The sequence below is a fragment of the Schistocerca piceifrons genome, chromosome 3 (genome assembly GCF_021461385.2).
Source record: "Schistocerca piceifrons isolate TAMUIC-IGC-003096 chromosome 3, iqSchPice1.1, whole genome shotgun sequence".
Lineage (NCBI taxonomy): Eukaryota > Metazoa > Arthropoda > Insecta > Orthoptera > Acrididae > Schistocerca > Schistocerca piceifrons.
In genome coordinates, this window is record NC_060140.1 from 400,177,293 (window position 1) to 400,196,831 (window position 19,539).

At 44.0% G+C, this 19,539-nt stretch overlaps 1 protein-coding gene across 1 annotated transcript in view; it reads right to left on the bottom strand.

Moving 5' to 3' along the window:
* LOC124788692 (UNC93-like protein) overlaps positions 1-19,539 on the bottom strand; it is a 471,748-nt gene that overhangs the window by 98,229 nt on the left and 353,980 nt on the right. The window contains exon 7 of the mRNA XM_047255972.1: positions 4,893-5,160. Within this exon, the coding sequence (XP_047111928.1) occupies positions 4,893-5,160 (268 nt within the window). The remainder of the gene's footprint in view (positions 1-4,892; positions 5,161-19,539) is intronic.

Sequence of the window (19,539 nt, forward strand, 5' to 3'; positions counted from 1 at the left end):
CAGATCCGTTATGTTTTGGTCCTTACCTTTACCTGCGACTTCATTTCATTCTCCTTTCCTGGTTAAACTCATGTGATTATCCCTTTCACATATTTATCGTTCCTTTCAGCACTGAACTCATAGTGCCCTTAGGCACCGTTTCCGTAAATCATTTCACAGTTGTAGAATCTGATCCAAAACCAAATTAGAAAGTCTGGTGTTTTTTAAATACGGACAACTAGAAAGGCAAATGAGTTAGTTTGGAATGAATCCACATTATGAGATGTACCATCAAAGCAAATTTTACTGTAACGTTTCTGCAAAGCTAGTGCTACTTCTGAATGCAAATATTTTAAAGGAGAAAGGACACTGAAAAGAAGTTTTTCTATATTTCATAACGAATGCGATTTACAACTCTACCAATTTGGGTGCACTTTTGGGATTATGGAACATCAGAAATTGTTGTGTGTTTCTCGCTTCCGGAAAACATTCTATATAGATCCGCACTACAGCTTAGTGCACGACGAGATTTGAGCTTGTCTACTATGTGCCCAGATTTGTCTTTGCCGTCGGGACTTAGAGATACAACTTAACACGTCCTTCTTAATATGACGAAATCGTCAGATTTGATGGAAATTTAGGGGTACCAAGGGAGTATTACTGGATAGTTACTGTTCACAACATCTATAAACGAACTAGTGGGTATTTTCCGATGCTGTTGCTATCAGTATTAAGGAACTTGATTGAAAAACAATTGTTTACCTGTTGGGAAATTCACCGAGTTCGGTGGCCGACGCCAAGTGTAGTGGCAGACGCCTCAAGACGTGGTTGTTCTGAAATCCCGAAGGCGCAATTTTAAGAAGAGTCCGAGAAACAGCATATAGGCTCCTCATACGTACTTCCCGAAGAATTACCACGGTGAGGAATGCAGAGGAATTACAACTCATCCAGAGGTCGATCGACAGTCGGTCCTCCCGTGAATCAGTGTGAATGAAACAGGGATGGTGAAAGGAGGAGGAAGAGGGAAATCATAGTTGTACCACAGGTACATTCCGCTGCCTACCGTAGGTGGCTTTCTGATTACAGATGTAAGGAACTGTGCTTTCAGATTTCACAAGTTTCGCTGACTTACTGTGTACAAATCAGTGCTACAGACTGTTTGTGCCTTTTGTGCCTGCGCTGAAAGTGCTGTAATCGTGTGCTATTCCGAGAACGAACGCTTTATTTTCGTGACGACAGAGAGAGAGAGAGAGACAGAGAGAGAGAGAGAGATAGAGAGAGAGAGAGAGAGAGAGAGAGAGAGACTCACCTTCTCATCTTTTTTCAAGAGAGACAGACAGACTCGCCTTCTCATTTTTGTCAGGAAAGTAGATAACATTTCCGTTGTATAACACAGCTGCATAGCATATGAGGGTGCAGTCCACAATGTGACCTTGGGGGCAAGTTTACTACTCTCCGGTGCGGTACGTCAAGGTTCTAGGGACCTCCACGTTGGTGTGACGTAATGTGGCAAACGACGCGCAACACTGCAGGAAAAACTTTACACTCTGGCTGTACTGTTCCTTGTGGCTTAAGCTTGTTTACATACGTATGCGGTGGAACCATGACCTCAAGAGAACTACAACTTCGAACTTAAAACGCACCCATTCCAGAGTCCTACAGAAACTTATGTTCATCTTTTCGTTTAATGTTTACCAATAAATGCATGGTAGGACTTTACAAATCTGAAAATTGGTACAAACATATTCATACGAATTGCTGAATCAGTCGTGATGTCATCTTGTAGGAAAACAGATCAAGCTTTGACTGTTTGGTGAGACATCCTGAATGTCCGATTTCCACATATACTATGTGATCAAAAGTATCCGGACACCTGGTTGAAACTGACTTACAAGTTCATGGCGCCCTCCATCGGTAATTCTGGGATTCAATATGGTGTTGGCCCGCCTTTAGCCTTGATGAGAACTTCCACTCTCCCAGGCATAAGTTCAATCTGGTGCTGGAAGGTTTCTTGGGGAATGGCAGCCCATTCTTCACTGAAGAAAGGTATCCACGTCGGTCGGTGGGGCCTGGCACGAAGTCGGCGTTCCAAAACATCCCAAAGGTGCTCTATAGGATTCAGGTCAAGACTCAGTGCAGGCTAGTCCATTATAGAGATGTTATTGACGTGTAACCACTCCACCACACGACGTTCATTATGAACAGGTGCTCGATCGTGTTGAAAAATGCAGCCGACATCCCCGAATTGCTCTTGAAAAGTGGGAAGCAAGAAGGTGCTTAAAACATCAATGTAGACCTGTGCTGTGATTATGCCACGCAAACTAACAAGGGGTGCAAGCCCCCTCCACAAAAAACACGACCACACCATAACACCACCGCCTCCGAATTTTACTGTTGGCACTACACACTCTGGCAGATGACGTTCAGCGGGCATTCGCCATACCCACACCCTGCCATCGGATCGCCACATTGTGTATCGTGATTCGTCACTCCACACAACGTTTTTCCACAGTTCAATCGCCCAATGTTTGCTCTCCTTGCACCAAGAGAGACGTCGTTTTGGCATCTACCGGCGTGATGTGTGGCTTATAAGCAACTGCTCGACCAATAAATCCAAATTTACTAACTGTCATAGTACTTACAGTGGCTCCTGATGCAATTTGGAATTTCTGTGTGATGGTCAGGACAGATGTCTGCCTGTTACACATTGCGACCCTCTTCAACTGTCAGCAGTGTCAGTCAACCGATGAGGTCGGCCTGTACGCTTTTGTGCTGTACGTGTCCCTTCACATTTCCACTTCACTATCAAATCGCAAACAATGGACCTAATGATGTTCAGGAATGTGTATATCTCGCGTGCAGACGTATGACACACGTGACACCCACACACCTGACCACGTTCGAAGTCCGTGAGTTCCGTGGAGCGCCCCATACTCTTCTCTCACTATGTCTAATGACTACTAGGGTCGCTGATATGGAGTACGTGGCAGTAAGTGGCAGCAAAATGCACCTAGTTTGAGAAAAGTATGTTTTTGGTGATATCCGGATTCTTTTGATCGCATAGTGTAAATGAAAGGGTCGAGGTGTGCTAATTGAATAGCCCCGGCTTTTTCTGGACCTGACTTTAGACTTTTTCTGCGGGGGGTGACTCATCAAGGGTACCTTGTTTGTTGCACCTTGGCCAGCTACCCTATGCTTTATTAAAGTATATACTTGGAAACACCTCCTAATTACATACGTATTATGCGTCAGCTACCTTATACCCCTTCTATCTTCTACTTAAACTATTCTTATAAACTTTTCTCTGATGAGTTGTCTCTTAGGGGTTATTGTAGTGATAAATAGTAGTCTCCCATCACACTGCAATTCCAGCGGCACTGATCCCGTCGTCCCAATACTTTGATGTGTTGATGAGAGCGTTTACATTGTCCTCCACTGACACCGCCCAAATGTTCATGATAAAGATGAAGGTCATTGATCAGACGATGTCTCTTGAGGCTCATCAAACACCTTGTTTTCTTGAACTTTCTCAACGTGTTAGCAACAACAGAAAAAAATAGTCGTATTTATTGCCTAAGCACTTCGTAACATTTTCTCTGAATTATAACTAAGGCTCACTGTCACTCACAGTCAACTTTGATTCGTAGCTGGAATCGAACATCATTTTTCGATCCACAGGTACAACAAACAGTCTTCCTTCCAATTACGCTTCAGATAAATGATGAAACTTCTCATAGATATACCTGGAACTTCCTCAATCTTTGGGTAAGGCTTCCACCACCTGTATCATTACGCCCAAATTAATGGGTAGATGTGCAAGCAGAATTTTATTTCGTATCAGCTACCTATGAAGTAAGAGACAAGGTGGTTATCACATTAGTTATGATAAATAGTAACTAGCGCAATCACTGTCTTCGAAATTCTAACTTCGCATTATTAGTCGGTGAAGCATTGTACGAAATATATGTAAATTAAACCGCTAAAAATTATTTTTCAAAACACAGTTAATCGTAAACAATGGCGGGTGATTCGTCGTATTTAATTACCATATTGAGATTCAGCACACTGGAAAACCATAATAACAAATAACTTTCATTAATGTATTATGATATTGAACATTTCGAAAGCAGCCATGTGAATACGTAATCAAAAAGTCCGTTAGGTCCTTACAGTCACTGAATAATTATTGACATTCTACCTGTCAATCAGAAGAATTACTTGGTACCCAAAATAGCTCACGAGTGGAAATCGGATTCCATAATTATACCACACATACATACAGGCGGGAAAGGTATGGAGTTTACAGTTGTTGGATCCAGAATATGTCTTTCACTGGTCAAGGTCCCACTTTATTATTTTTATTGCGCTCTTGCCCAGAAAAGAAATTTCTTCTGAATCCATTAACTCTATACAATTACAGATAGCGTACCTTCAACTTGATCGTATCAAGAAACTACAAAGGTATGCAGCTTCGTGATAAAATTACTGACAAAGTAGGTAAAATGTATGATCAGCTAAGAAAATGATAGAAACCAACAGCTGAAGTAAGAAGCGCTGGGTGTCGGGTTTGCAGTTATCGAAAGGAAAAACTAGATTATGCGACCTATTATTACTAATTTCGTCCTGACTGTATTATAAATTGGAAATTCTCAAACTCGACGCATTTGGCTTTCATTCACAAAGCATCCACAGTGATTATACAGTAAACATTAAGAGCACATTACCTTCCGTGTTCACTAGTTAATTAAAGACAGCAGTTTTGCTGAACAGTGACAATTTTTACAAATTAGTGTTTTATATTTTCTGTTGACAACTGTTTTCAGTGCCATCAGATGCTGGAAACGAAATTAACGTATTCAAGTTTTACTAGTACAAGCTTATGCAGAGATGAGGAGTTGGCGGAGGCTACTGACCGTTGACCTGGACGTTCCAGACGCCGTCGCAGGCGCCCCAGAGGCCGGCCATGGCGAAGAAGAGCGGCAGGTGGTGCGGCAGCGGCTGCCACAGCAGCAGGCCCGCCAGCAGCGCCACGTGCACCGCGGCGGCGCCCAGAACCACGGGCGGCCGCCCCGTCACCTTCACCAGCCAGCCCGTCGTCAGCGCAGACAGCGAGTTGCACGCGCCGTAGCACATCATCACGTAGCCTATGTTCTGCACGCCCCACGCGCACGTCACGTACGACTGCAACAGCAGAAATTGCGCTCGTTGTGAGATAGAATCGTTATCCTGCCTACCTCTAGGTTAAGGGGCTAATTGCTCTTTCTATTGAACCACGGCAACAGTAGGACCAAAGTTTCACCAAGAGTAAATTCCACCCCTAAGCTGCACTCTCAAGGGATGTGACAACGCACGTGGACGAGGATCGCGTAACGTCACAGCGTCGAATTCCATGTCTCACTACAGTGCGAAGCGTGAAATAAAGAATGTTTGCGTGTCAGATTTTTCTCTCGTGGAGAGAAACGACATCGTTTTAACCACAAGCAGAACAAAGAACCCGCCATATTATATGTTGTTAAACATCGTAATTGGTGGGTTTCTTTGTCATAGAATAGGTGGTACGAATATGAACTGTTTCACATCATCAGTAAACTGAGGATCACTCGAAAACGCATCGTTTCAGCTGTGATTATTAGTCATGATATGACGGGAAACTGCATGTCGGTAGGTCATGGCTTTCTGTAATTGACGTTTTTGGTATTATAACTTTTGTGGTGCGGTAATTTCAGTGCTATCAAAAGATCGTCTTTTTGGTGCAGTTTCCATATTAATTACCCAGTGTGAATCACTAACTATTGCCGCCAAGAGTAACTCCGAAAGTATGATAGGAACTGAAAAGTTTGTGGGACAAAAGTAGCATGGGATAACCGGGGCCATAATATGACTTCGCTTTTTGTTGCTAGGTAAGGTCGCTTCAGAGATATGGTCAACTTTGTTTTTTTATTTTTTTAAATAGGATGCTATAGTTTGGTGCTTTTTTCTGTTGGCGGCTATCGAGACGAATCCAATGATGTGTAACAATAAGGTCTTTGAAGGTCAACGAAGGTCACAAAGGCGGCATGAACGTCCATTTACAGAAGGTGTTCGAAGTGATGACCTTTGGTATCAATGCAGTGCTGCCATCTTCGTATCATGGATTGAGTGGTATTCCTTATCACTTCGGTACTTATCGAAGCACATGCTCTGACAATTCTTTCTCGTATATCGCGCAAACAGTAAATACGGCGTATCCATCTAATGTGACATTGACATATAACACCATTCGACGGTTTCGCAATACAACGCTAATAGGAACGGTAAGACTACTATCGTCGAATCAAGCGAATGTGATTGATGTTATTCCTTCGAAGAACAAGTCGATATGCTTCTCATTTACGAGCACTGCCAACGAAATTCAGTGACAGCTAGAGATTACACGCTGAAAGATGTCCTCAACGTACTCACCCTACACGTCGTACATTTAAGCATGTGTATGATAAATTGAGAACAACTGGATCTTTAACGCATCGGAAACCTATCCGGGCCGGCCGCGGTGGTCTCGCGGTTCTAGGCGCTCAGTCCGGAACTGCGCGACTGCTACGGTCGCAGGTTCGAATCCTGCCTCGGGCATGGATGTGTGTGATGTTCTTAGGTTAGTTAGGTTTAATTAGTTCTAAGTTCTAGGGGACTGATGACCTAAGATGTTAAGTCCCATAGTGCTCAGAACCACCAACCAAACATATCCGGCAAAGGAAATTGATACTCTTTCCACTGTGGTTCGATATGCTTGTGTTCGTTCGCGTCAAATCACATAAGCCAGAATAGTGTTTTCGTGTTCTGCATCGCCATAAATATATTGCTTAACACATCAGTGTCCACCAAGGATTAACTGGTACAGAATTTACGCACCACGTTGAATTCTGGCGATGGGCTCAACTTTAGATTAAGAGAGATGACACATTTTTCAATTTGATTATATTTACTGACGCTACATTCACGAACCATGGAAATGTTAATTTGCATAACATACATTATTGGGCAACTGAAAATCCTTGTTCGCTGCAGCAAGTTGCGCACCAACAACGGTGGTTGGTGAAAGTATGGTGTGGGATTCTGGAGGACAGAATTATTGGCCCCTGTTTCATCTAAGGAAATGTTAATGGTAGGAAGTACACCGCATCCCTGCAAGGAACATTAGGTCTGTTATTGGAGCAAATACCGTTACAAACAAGGAACAGAACATGGTAACAAAACGCAGGTGGCTAGAAATGAGTTGCAGAGACAAATCCCATATCGTTGGATTGGACGCGGAGATGTGTCGTGGCCGGCTCGTTCGACAGATGTGACGCTTCTGGATTTTTTCTTGTGGGGATTCGTAAAAGACATTGTTTATAAAAACGCTCCAACTACACTTGAAGATACGCGAGAGAGAATTGTCAGAGCTCGTAGTTCGATAAGTGCCGAAGTGATAAGGAATACCACTCGATCTGTGATAACAGGACTGCAGTACTGCAGTGATACGAATGGTCACCACTTGGAACACTTCTGTAAATGGACATTCATGCCACCTTTGTGACCTTCGATGACCTTCAAAGACCCTACTGTTACACATCATTGGATTTGTCTCGATAGCCACTGTCATAAAATAAGTATCGAACTATAGTATCTCATTTTAAAAAAGAACGTTGACCTTAATATCTCTGAAGCGACCCAACCTAGAAAAAAAACAAAAAACAACGTCATATTATGGCCCCCGCTGTTCCACGCAATTTTTGTTCCACAAACTTTTCAGCTTCTATCATACTTTCGGAGCTATTCTAGGTGGAAATAGTTAGTGACTCACCCTGTATAGAGCAGCTAAGATCATCGTGATCTGCGAGCTCAGAAAAGGAAGGTAGGAGGTTCGCGTCCACCTTCTTCCCTTCCAAATGTTTTTCACCTTTTGTCTTCTAAAGGATTCTGGACAGAACTACAGAACGTAAGTTTCATACATATATTACTCACGTTTGCCTTGTTTTACAGACTTCAAGCAAAACTATGTTTCAGCTTTTTTGAATGCACAATGTGGTTTTAACATAGGTTGGTGAACTTCTTTGTTGGAAGCAGAATATTTTCTGGTAACAAATATTTAAAGGTTCAATGAAACATTTCGATGAATTCCTGTCAATAATATTTTACAACTTATTTCTTTAACATAACAGATACTGGTTATGGTATGTTGTTTCCAAATACGTGTAAAGTTAGGTATTTCTAGGTTTCCACATGTGACACACTTCCGGCCCACATCTGACTGAGTAGCATGGTCCTACAGTAATTTTTATTTTTTACTTCACATCCAGTTTTTCTGATGGCTAGGCCGCTATTTTGGTTCGTATCTATTAACACAACAACGTCCCAATAATATCTCCTAGCGACCTTGTTTTTCGGAGATTACGATGTTTATAATATAAAAAATATCGTCAATGTAGTTTTAACTGATGTACTGATGTCAATAAATGGTTTTCTGTGGTTTAAGCCGATTTAATTTCACAAATACGACATAGTTTAGATTACAGAGGTAGCCACTTGCGGCATTTCCTGCAGTATTACGTTAGTAAACTACTGGCCATTGAAACTGCTGCACCAAGAAGAAATGCAGATGACAAACGGGTATTCATTGGGCAAATATATTATACTAGAACTGACGTCTGATTACATTTTCACGCAATTGGGGTGCATAGATCCTGAGAAACCAGTACCCAGAACAACCACCTCTGGCCGTAATAACGGCCTTGATACGCCTGAGAATTGAGTCAAACAGGGCTTGGATGGCGTGTACTGGTACAACTGCCCATGCAGCTTCAACACGATACCACAGTTCATCAAGAGTAGTGACTGGCGTATTGTGACGAGCCAGTTGCTCGGCCACCATTGACCAGACGTTTTCAATTGGTGAGAGATCTGGAGAATGTGCTGGCCAGGGCAGCGGTCCAACATTTTCTGTATCGAGAAAGGCCCGTACAGTACCTGCAACATGCGGTCGTGCATTATCCTGCTGAAATGTAGGGTTTCGCAGGGATCGAATGAAGGGTAGAGCCACGGGTCGTAACACATCTGAAATGTAACGTCCACTGTTCAAAGTGCCGTCAATGCGAACAAGAGGTGACCGTCACGTCGGGTGATACGGCAGTATGCCGATAACGAATACACGCTTCGAATGTGCGATGTCGCCAAACACGGATGCTACTACCATGATGCTGTAAACAGAACCTGGATTTATCCGTAAAAATGACGTTTTGCCATTCGTGCAATCAGGTTCGTCGTTGAGTACACCATCGCAGGCGCTCCTGTCTGTGAAGCAGCGTCAAGGGTAAACGGAGCCATGGTCTCCGAGCTGATAGTCCATGCTGCTGCAAACGTCGTCGAACTGTTCGTGCAGATGGTTGTTGTCTTGCAAACGTCCCCATCTGTTACAGCCATGCGGATAAGATGCCTGTCATCTCGACTGCGACGAGGGCGTTGGGATCCAGCACGGCGTTCCGTATTATCCTCCTGAAGCCACGGATTCCATATTCTGCTAACAGGCATTGGACCTCGACCAACGCGAGCAGCAATGTCGCGATACGATAAACCACAATCGCGATAGGCTACAATCCGACCTTTATCAAAGTCGGAAACGTGATAGTACACATTTCTCCTCCTTACACGAGGCATCACAACAACGTTTCACCAGGCAACGGCGGTCAACTGCTGTTTGTGTATGAGAAATCGGTTGGAAACTTTCCTCATGTCAGCACGTTGTAGGTGTCGCCACCGGCGCCAACCTTGTGTGAATGGTCTGAAAAGCTAATCATTTGCATATCACAGCATCATCTTCCTGTTGGCTAAATTTCGCGTCTGTAACACTTCATCTTCGTGGTGTAGCAATTTTAACGGCCAGTAGTGTATATATGGAATTTCACGATCTAGCTCACTAATGTACAGTAGTTGCATGGTACCAAAGATTATAATGTACCTGTTGGTAAACTGATAGTACCATTGATAATAGATAACAGACTGCGTATGATGTCATTTTACTGAAACTAACACCTAAGTAATGTGACTCGGGGCACGAAGCCGAGCATGCCACGACGCTTTCATAGTGCACAATTGTTAGAGATCAAATGTTGTGCTTCTTACTAGATGCAGAAGCAATAACGTTCACATATGTTCGGATTAGTCTTGTTTTGTAGCCTACAGATTAGGTAAAGTGACGAAAATGTGAGTTGTGTAAGCGAATTACTTTAAAATACTTGCAGAGGTATTTCTAAGTTGAAAGTCAGGATGGATGTTGATCCTTGGATGTAAAACTTGGTGAATTACTAAGATTTTGAGACGATATATGGTTAATATCTAGCTCACTACACCAGTATAATCAACATTTTTCTAATGGATTCCGCTTCTTATCATGGCATTGTTTCGGTACCTATACTGGATTACGCGATAGTCAGAAAAGATACGTGCTTATTTTGTGTAAATATCTGATATTATGCACATAACCGAATTTTCTTTCTTACAAAAGCTTACTAAAGCACTTCACACATATTTTTGTCGAATCGTTAGACAACTAATGCTGACTCCACAAATGTGATTTTGTCTTAAAAAAAAGGAAGAAACGTATTAACTAAAGAACAGTCATTCTGTCGCTTGTTCAAAGAACTGTCAATAATACGATACAACTTGACCACATGTAGAAACGATAACAACTGTCCGGCCGGGGTGGCCGAGAGGTTCTAGGCACTACAGTCTGGAACCACGCGATCACTACGGTCGCAGGTTCGAATCCTGCTTCGGGCATGGATTTATGTGATGTCCTTGGGTTAGTTAAGTTTAAGTAGTTCTAAGTTCTAGGGGACTGATGACCTCAGAAGTTGTCCCATAGTGCTCAGAACCATTTGAACAATTATTTTGATAACAACTGTTTTATTATCAGGTATTTCGGAGAAACTCGGTTAACTGCACAACATGTGTAAGAGCAGTACTGCAGTTTGTTAAATTGTAAAAACCAATCCTTGATTTTGACTATTAATGAGAGAAATTATAACTGTCAGCTCATCTTCACACAGCGCGTAATGACAGTAACTCGGTTTTCTGCCCCGAGTCAAGTGACTTAGATGTTGTTTCAAGCGTTAACACTGTAGAGATGGAGACATATAGGGTCTATGGATAGTGCTATTCTAGCGCATGTACTTTAGTTTTTATCTCTGGCATGGCGTTGTCTTTGACTGTATCCTTCATTGTGCGGCCTAACTTCATCTGTCAGTGCGTTACTAGCTGTCGACATGATTTCGCTTCTTGACGAAAACTGTTGTACACACTTAGTATTGCAGAAAATTTTTAAGGGCAAAGGTGGGCCCAAAATAGCAAATTACTTTGGTTCTAATTATGGTATAATTTTCCTGCTGTTTATGCCAGTAAGCGATATATTGTTTACCTCTATATTTCCCTGTAAACTTAGTAACCTCTAATGATTTGATTTATTCGTTTTAGGCTAAACTTGATAATACTCATTGACCAAAACTAGTAGCAAACTGTGCAACATAAAGGCCAGCTGAAGCCTTCACCATGAATTTTAACGATTCCGGATGTCTTATTCGTTTAACAGATGTATTATATCAAAAGTCGATGTTATTTATTTTCAATGATTTATTTGCTGCATTTCTTGTTGCATACCTGGATTTATTGTTTAATGATTGCATATTGGCGGTAAGAATCTTTTCAGTGATGGTGTGCAGCTTCAAAAAAAAAATCTATGCGATAAAATACGTTATTTCAGAGTGTTCCCAGTCAGTGCAACATCGAGAATAAAGATATTAGGTAAACGCAAACTGACATTAGACACTTACCTTCACTATATTCAATTTGAAATAGAAAATGCGAGGAAAATGCCACTGAGCTAATGAATAACTTCCGCTAGAATCTCTCTCACATCGTTGTACAGCATTATCTAGTGTTCCTCTACCATCAACTCGCTCTTCAAGCCGTCGACGGGTGCAGAGTCTTCCTCGCGAAGGTCCCTCCCGCCGGGCGTTCGAGACCTCCCTCAGGTGTGTGTGTGTATGTGTGTGTGTGTGTTGTTCTTAGCATACGTTAGTGTAAGTTTAAGTAGTGTGTAAGTGTAAGGACCAATGACCTCAGAAGTTTGGTCCCTTAGGAAGTCATACACATTTGAACGATATTCCTCGCGATTTTCTCCGCTATTGTTCGACAAGCGTAACAGAAATCACGCAACTACTTTACGTGCGTCCATTTGTGTAAAGAAACTGTGTGGATTGCGAGCCAAATAAATCCGCCGACGGCTGCTGGAGAGCGCTGATACCGCAAATCTGTTTAACCAGTTCGGCCCGTGTGCCGCCGGAGCTGTCGCTCGTGAGGTCGCACGTCCCGCCGGCGTCCACGTCAACGTTAGCTACCTCGTCCCATGTGAGGACACCTTTAGGCCATGTTCAAGTGGGTCCCTACTGCACAACAGAGATCCTGCCGTCAATCTGAGAGGAACAAATACACACATAGGCTGAAACCGAAAAATGTTCGTCCAAATAACGGTCAATGGAGTCATAAAATGCAAGCTTCAATGACCAATGCTTACTTTAACGAAAACGTACATGCTGAGACGCTGTGGTTGACGTACAGGATATTTCACAGTTGCTGTTACTGGGTTCTAGGGGCAACAGCCTTGCCGCATTGGTTACACCGGTTCCCGTGAGATCACCGAAGTTAAGCGCTGTCGGGCATGGTCGGCGGGCATAGTCGGCACTTGGATGGGTGACCATCCAGGCCACCATGCGCTGTTGCCATTTTTCGGGGTGCACTCAGCCTCATGATGGCAATTGAGGAGCTACTCGACCGATTAGTAGCGGCTTCGGTCAAGAATACCATCACAATGACCGGGAGAGCGGTGTGCTGACCCCACGCCCCTCCTATCTTCATACTCCACTGACACGGCGGTCAGATGGTCCCGGTAGGCCACTCGTGGCCTGAAGATAGAGTGCCTTTTTTTATTACTGGGTTCTGACGGCGCATAACGGGTGCTTAGCGGATAAAGTTTTGATATGGAACTCATGTCCGAAGATGTAGCGTTCGGATATAAAATAATGATTTTAAAATCTCCCATTTCACGATACGCACACAGTAGAGACAACTAGCTCTGGCCTGTGGGCTCTAGAAAGCGCATGGCGTGGGCACCGTTTCGAGTACTCGCCGTCGAATCCTCTTCTACGTGATGAAGGACGTTCTCTCCAAAAGTCAAAGAGTGTAGCGTGTAGGTGGAGCACCACAGTCAACCCTCCTAGTAGCGAACGTAGCAATTTCTCGCATCCATTGTTGTAGTCGGATGAAAATGGCATGTTGGTTGGTTGATTTGGGGGAAGGTACCAAACAGCGAGGCCATCGGCACCATCAGGTTAGGGAAGGATGGGGAAGGAAATCGGCCGTGCCCTTTCAAATGAACCATCCCAGCATTTGCCTGAAGCGATTTAGGGAAATCACGGAGAGTTTAAATCAGGAACCGTCGTCCTCCCGAATGCAAGTGCAATGCACTAACCACTGCGCCACCTCGCTCGGTACATGGCGTGTGATGCAATTACAGCAACTGACGACGATGCCCTTAGTTTATGTGCTTGCGGTGAAGTGGAGGGACTTAAGACTTACTTTACATTCATATGGTGAATGTATGGACAATAGTCATTAGCAAAACTTTACCTGCTACGTCCCATCTGCGACCTCTATGAGTTTGTAATAGGACCTGCGAGACACGCTGTATAAAACTAGTCCCTGACGTTTCGTCTCTAACCGCGGGAGGCACTTTCGGAGGTACAACAGCAACTATATCAAGGTCTCGAGGGGCCCCCGAATTCATAGAGCTATAGAGATGGCGCCACCACTGGTCACGTGAAGCAGATTGAGTGACTATTTATGGCTGGCGCCATGGTACTCGTTTAAAGTAGTCAGCGGTTATTCTGTTGGCGCAAAAGCCGACACCCATATTCTATCTAAAGTAAAAGCTTCTTCTTTAATGTTAAAATTGTAATCGTGTTTGTAAATTTCTAAGGCGACACTATACAGGCTCATGGTAAACAGTTGTCTTTGCTAAAACGCTAGCCTCACTGAGTTTCGTGGCTTCCATCTCAGAAAACTTTTCTGCTACAGCCAAATTGTCAGCATGTCCCACAAGGCAAAAAGTTTCCGATGGTACTGCGCCATAGTCATTCGGTATTTTTGAAGGAATACATCATTTGATAGTATATTTCCTGTGTCCAATCCAGATTTCGGCTGAGACGCCGTTGTCGAGTATAATGCTAAAAGCAAGAATATACAAATACTAAGATATAAAATAAACAACTGAAAATTAAAAAAAAATGTTAGATGCAAGCTGGTGTAAAATTACGAAATATACTCTTATTTCTTAGACCATTACTGTATTTTGCTGTGGACTGTGCGAGATGACTTACTATTTCAAGCCATGATCCGGTACAATGGCTCAAATGGTTCAAATGGCTCTGACAAGGGAACCTCCCCATCGCACCCCCCTCAGTTTCAGTTCTAAGTTGGCACAGTGGATAGGCCTTGAAAAACTGAACACAGATCAATCGAGAAAACAGGAAGAAGTTGTGTAGAACTATGAAAAAACTAAGCAAAATATACAAACTGAGTAGTCCATGTGCAAGATAGGCAACAGAACAGCCTATTCTGAGCCCTGGAGCGCCGTGGTCCCGTGGTTAGCGTGAGCAACTGCGGTACGAGAGGTCCTTCATTCAAGTCTTCCTTCGAGTGAATTTTTTTTATTTTCGTACAATTATCAAAGTTCAGACACTCACACATAATCAACTTCGCACTCCAAAATTCCAGGACATGTTCAGATTTGCGTGGACATATGCAGGATTTGACGGTCTACGCGCGGAAAAATTTGAAAACGTTAAAAACATATGTTTTGACAGAACACAGGGAAAACTGTGCGACTGTGAAACTGTTGCATTCATTTGTTCCAGTTTATGTGACAAACTCTTATGTTTTCATCACTTTTTTGGGAGTGACTATCACATCCACAAGAAAACTTAAATCGAGCAAGGTAGAAGAATCTTTTACCCATTCGCCAAGTGTACAAGTTAGGTGGGTCGACAACATATTCCTGTCATGTGACGCACATGCCGTCACCAGTGTCGTATAGAATATATCAGACGTGTTTTCCTGTGGAGGAATCGTTGACCTATGACCTTGCGATCAAATGTTTTCGGTTCCCATTGGAGAGGCACGTCCTTTCGTCTACTAATCGCACGGTTTTGCGGTGCGGTCGCAAAACACAGGCACTAAACTCATTACAGTGAACAGAGACGTCAATGAACGAACGGACAGATCATAACTTTGCGAAAATAAAGAAAGAAAAATATTTCACTCGAGAGGAGATTTGAACCAAAGACCTCTCGTACCGCAGTTGCTCACGCTATCCACGGGACCACGGAGCTTCTCAGTTCATCTTCTTCTTGATATTGCCTATCTTGTGCATGGACTACTCAGTTTGTATATTTTGCTTATTTTTTTCATAGTTCTACACAACTTCTTCCTGTTTTCTCGATTGATCTGTGTTCAGTGTTTCAAGGCCTATCCACTGTGCCAACATATAACGAAATCGGAGGGGGGTGCGATGTGGAGGTTCCCTTGTGAGGAGTATGGGACTTAACATCTATGGTCATCAGTCCCCTAGAACTTAGAACTACTTAAACCTAACTAACCTAACGACATCACACAACACCCAGTCATCACGAGGCAGAGAAAATCCCTGACCCCGCCGGGAATCGAACCCGGGAACCCGAGCGTGGGAAGCGACAACGCTACCGCACGACCACGAGTTGCGGACCTGGTACAATGCTAAAACCAAAACATGCAATTAATAGGCTGTTAAGTAAAAAAAAATATATTAGGTATAACCTGATATACAATTACGAGATATGCACTTCCTTCTTAGACCATTAACATCATTTTGCTGTGTGCTGTACAGGATGACATACGAGTATAACAGTTCACCACATTTGCCTAACGTGAAATGAATTGTACAGAATTAACGTCTTGTAGGAATGCAGCATATTACCATACAAGCACCTCATTACTGCGAAAATCAGAGGAAAGCAGGTAAATACAAGACTAGCGCATTCCTTTAACACATAAGAATGAATGTCATATTATTTACACTCTAGAACACCTGACACATTAAATTGTAGAAGTGTAGCAGATATAAGCTTGTATTGTATTGTATGGAACCGGCGACCTAGAAACTTCCGTGGTACAAAACCCACAACAGGCTACAGCAGTTCACTCACCCCACCGCCGCCGCCCCACACCGAACCCAGGGTTATTGTGCGGTTGGGGCCCCACTGGACTCACCCGGGAACGTCTCACACCAGCCGAGTGTAACCCTAATGTTTGCGTGGTCGACTACTTATGGTGTACGCGTATGTGCAGAAAGTGTTTGCGCAGCAATCGCCGACATCGTGTAACTGAGGCTTAATGTGGGGAACCAGCCCGCATTCGCCGAGGCAGATGGAAAACCGCCTTAAAAACTATCCACAGTCTGGCCGGCACACCGGACCACTAATCCGCCGGGCGGATTCATGCCTAGGACCGGCACGCCTTCCCGCCCGGAAAGCAGGGCGTTAGACCACACGGCTAATCGGGCGTGATAAAATATAAGTTTACTAATGTTAGGTGTCATTCGACCGTGTGTGATTACCTTTGCATTCACCTAAGCAGGTGTGAATGTTCGTTTTGTGATTTTGTATGCTCCAGATCACCTTTGACTGAAGTCATTTACCTGTCGACTGGTGATGTAGTACCCTAGGTATGTGACGTCGTCCGAAGCAAGTAACGACAAAGCAATGTTTCCACCTCGCCCCGATACCAAACGCGAGTGTAGTCACTGCATGCCGCACCGACGAATGAAAGACGCCAGTGTAACCACGCCCGATTCTCCACGCCATCGCAACAGCTCGTCCACTTACGGCTGAGCAGAGGAGCGCTCGGCCCGAGTTCGGAGTCGACGATCAATCCAGGAGCATTATCTTAAATAGGCCATCAGAATATTAAACTGAACTTAATGTGAACATTACGTCCATTATCCTTCACGTGAAAAGTAAAAAAAAATGGTTCAAATGGCTCAGAAGACTACGGGACTTTACTTCTGAGGTCATCAGTCCCCTAGAACTTAGAACTACTTAAACCTAACTAACCTAAGGACATCACACACATCCATGCCCGAGGCAGGATTCGAACCTGCGAACGTAGCAGCCACGCGTTTCCAGACTGTAGCGTCTAGAACCGCTCGGCCACCCCCGCCGGCCCGAAAAGTCTTGTAAAATTGTCTGTATCAAGTGATAATTTAATACTCAGAGGCAGCTATAAGAATTCAGAATATTACTGTAGAAATGGATTTACGAAGTTAAGTAAATCTTCAAATCTTTATTATGATAGAGTAAACTAGTGTTTTACATCTTATAGTTCCGCTCGATCACCTCCCGGAACATATCAAAGAACCCAGCGTTGTACCAGCGAGTGTATTTTCGCATGGCACACGAGTGTGTACAACGTGAATCAAATGGCATGCTACAAGGCGTGGTGGTCGCATATGGGTATAGTGTGACCATATTTCGGTTCTAATTCCGAACGCAGGTTCGAAAATGCTTCGGTTGCGTACTATTGTCTCTGAATGTGGACGAGGACGCAGGCAATTTCGACCGAGATGCTAGGCATTGAGTAAGGGAGACATTGTAAACTGCTATCGCTCTAAGACTGTTGACGCGCTACGGACTCCGAAAGAGGACTGTAGGTAAACAACACAGTTAAGCAGTTGAGGACACACTGCGAGTGCTATGAGATCAGAGTGTTTATCAGTGGTGCTCCTTCATTTGTCACATGACACACAGAGTACGCCACATTCATACGTAGACAACGGTAAAATACAGTAACGTATAGTGTTCCGTGCTTTCATGCTGTACGTAGTAATCAGTCACTCACGTGGCTATTGTAAAAGAGGATGAACAATAACGGTCGTGTACCCAACTGAAGAGCACACTGACATGCTTCTCGTGTACGGGGAAGTCCGAAGGAATGCAAGAGGTCCTTTCCGCCTCTATGGTGAATGTTACCGCAAAAGCGTCCCTCAGCCCTGACCATGTTTGCCAGACTGGGCCCTGCGGGGTAGCTGCGCAATCGAGGCACCTTGACACAGTTCGCGCGGCTTGTCCCGTCGGAGGTTCGAGTCCTCCCTCGGGAATGGGTGTGTGTGTTGTCCTTAGCTTAAGTTAGATTAAGTAATGTGTAAGCCAAGGGACCGATGACTTCAGCATTTTGTCCCGAACTTACCACCACCATCCTGCAGGACTGGAGATGAGTTTGAGTGAAACCTGCAGTTTTCGTTCTAAAAGTCTCGATACTGGATTCTAGCGGACATGCCGTATGTCAGCATTTTCTAAGAGCATCTGAGCTGTGGTACAAACCACGCGTGTGAACCAGTTGGCATTGTGGTACGTTCTGTACGACTAGCACCTCCATCCCTCCAGAAGGCTCAGGCGATGTCGCGGGATGACTTCCCTCGTCATGTCAGTTTTTGCCGTGCCTGTTCGAACAAATTAGGTAGGAGCCCCACTTTCTACGACACATTCTGTTTTCTTACGAGCACATATTTACCAGGACGGCTTGTTCAACACCAGAAACAGCATGACTGGATGGAAGAAAAACCTGGAGCGCTGTATACCCAACACCAACCTGTGTGGGCAGGTCGCACTGATGACCACGTCACAGGTTCGAACCACAATTACCCAGTTACCTTGCATTCTTACCGGGTGTCTTTGGGCATCCTTCGTATCATATAGTACCAGCTGGATGCCACTCCAGCACAATTCGACAATGTGGTGCGTGGGCACTTCAACATCTTTGGCAACAGATGGAGGTCGTGAGCCTACAGCCTGGCCTCCTTGCTCTCCGGACCTGACATCAATGGGTTTTCATTCCTGGCGGCACATGAAAACACTGGGGTGCGAAACTCCTGTGGAGTCACCGCGATATCTTATGGTATGAATACAAGTAGCAGATGAAGTCATCAGCGATATTCCGGGAATGTTTCCAAGCATTAATGAAATCATCATCATGCGATGCACAAAATATATCCACGTTAGTTCAAAAATGTTCAAATGTGTGTGAAATCTTATGGCACTTAACTGCTAAGGTCATCAGTCGCTAAGTTTACACACCACTGAACCTAAATTATCCTAAGGGCAAACACACACACCCATGCCTGAGGGAGGACTCGAACCTCCGCCGGGACCAGCTACACAGTCCATGACTGCAGCGCCTCAGACCGCTCGGCTATCGAAGTTAGTACCGACAATTTTGAGCGCATTGTGTAAGTGAATTAATCTGGTGATTACTGACAGTAACGTGCACTGTCTCGTTTGGTGCTTGACTAGCTTGTGAGCTTGTGTGGTCCAAACTGCCTATCAAGCAGACCTTGTTAACTTTTGATACACGCCTTAACTGGGATATTCTTGTAGCAGTATGAGACGATCATTCTTTCGTCAC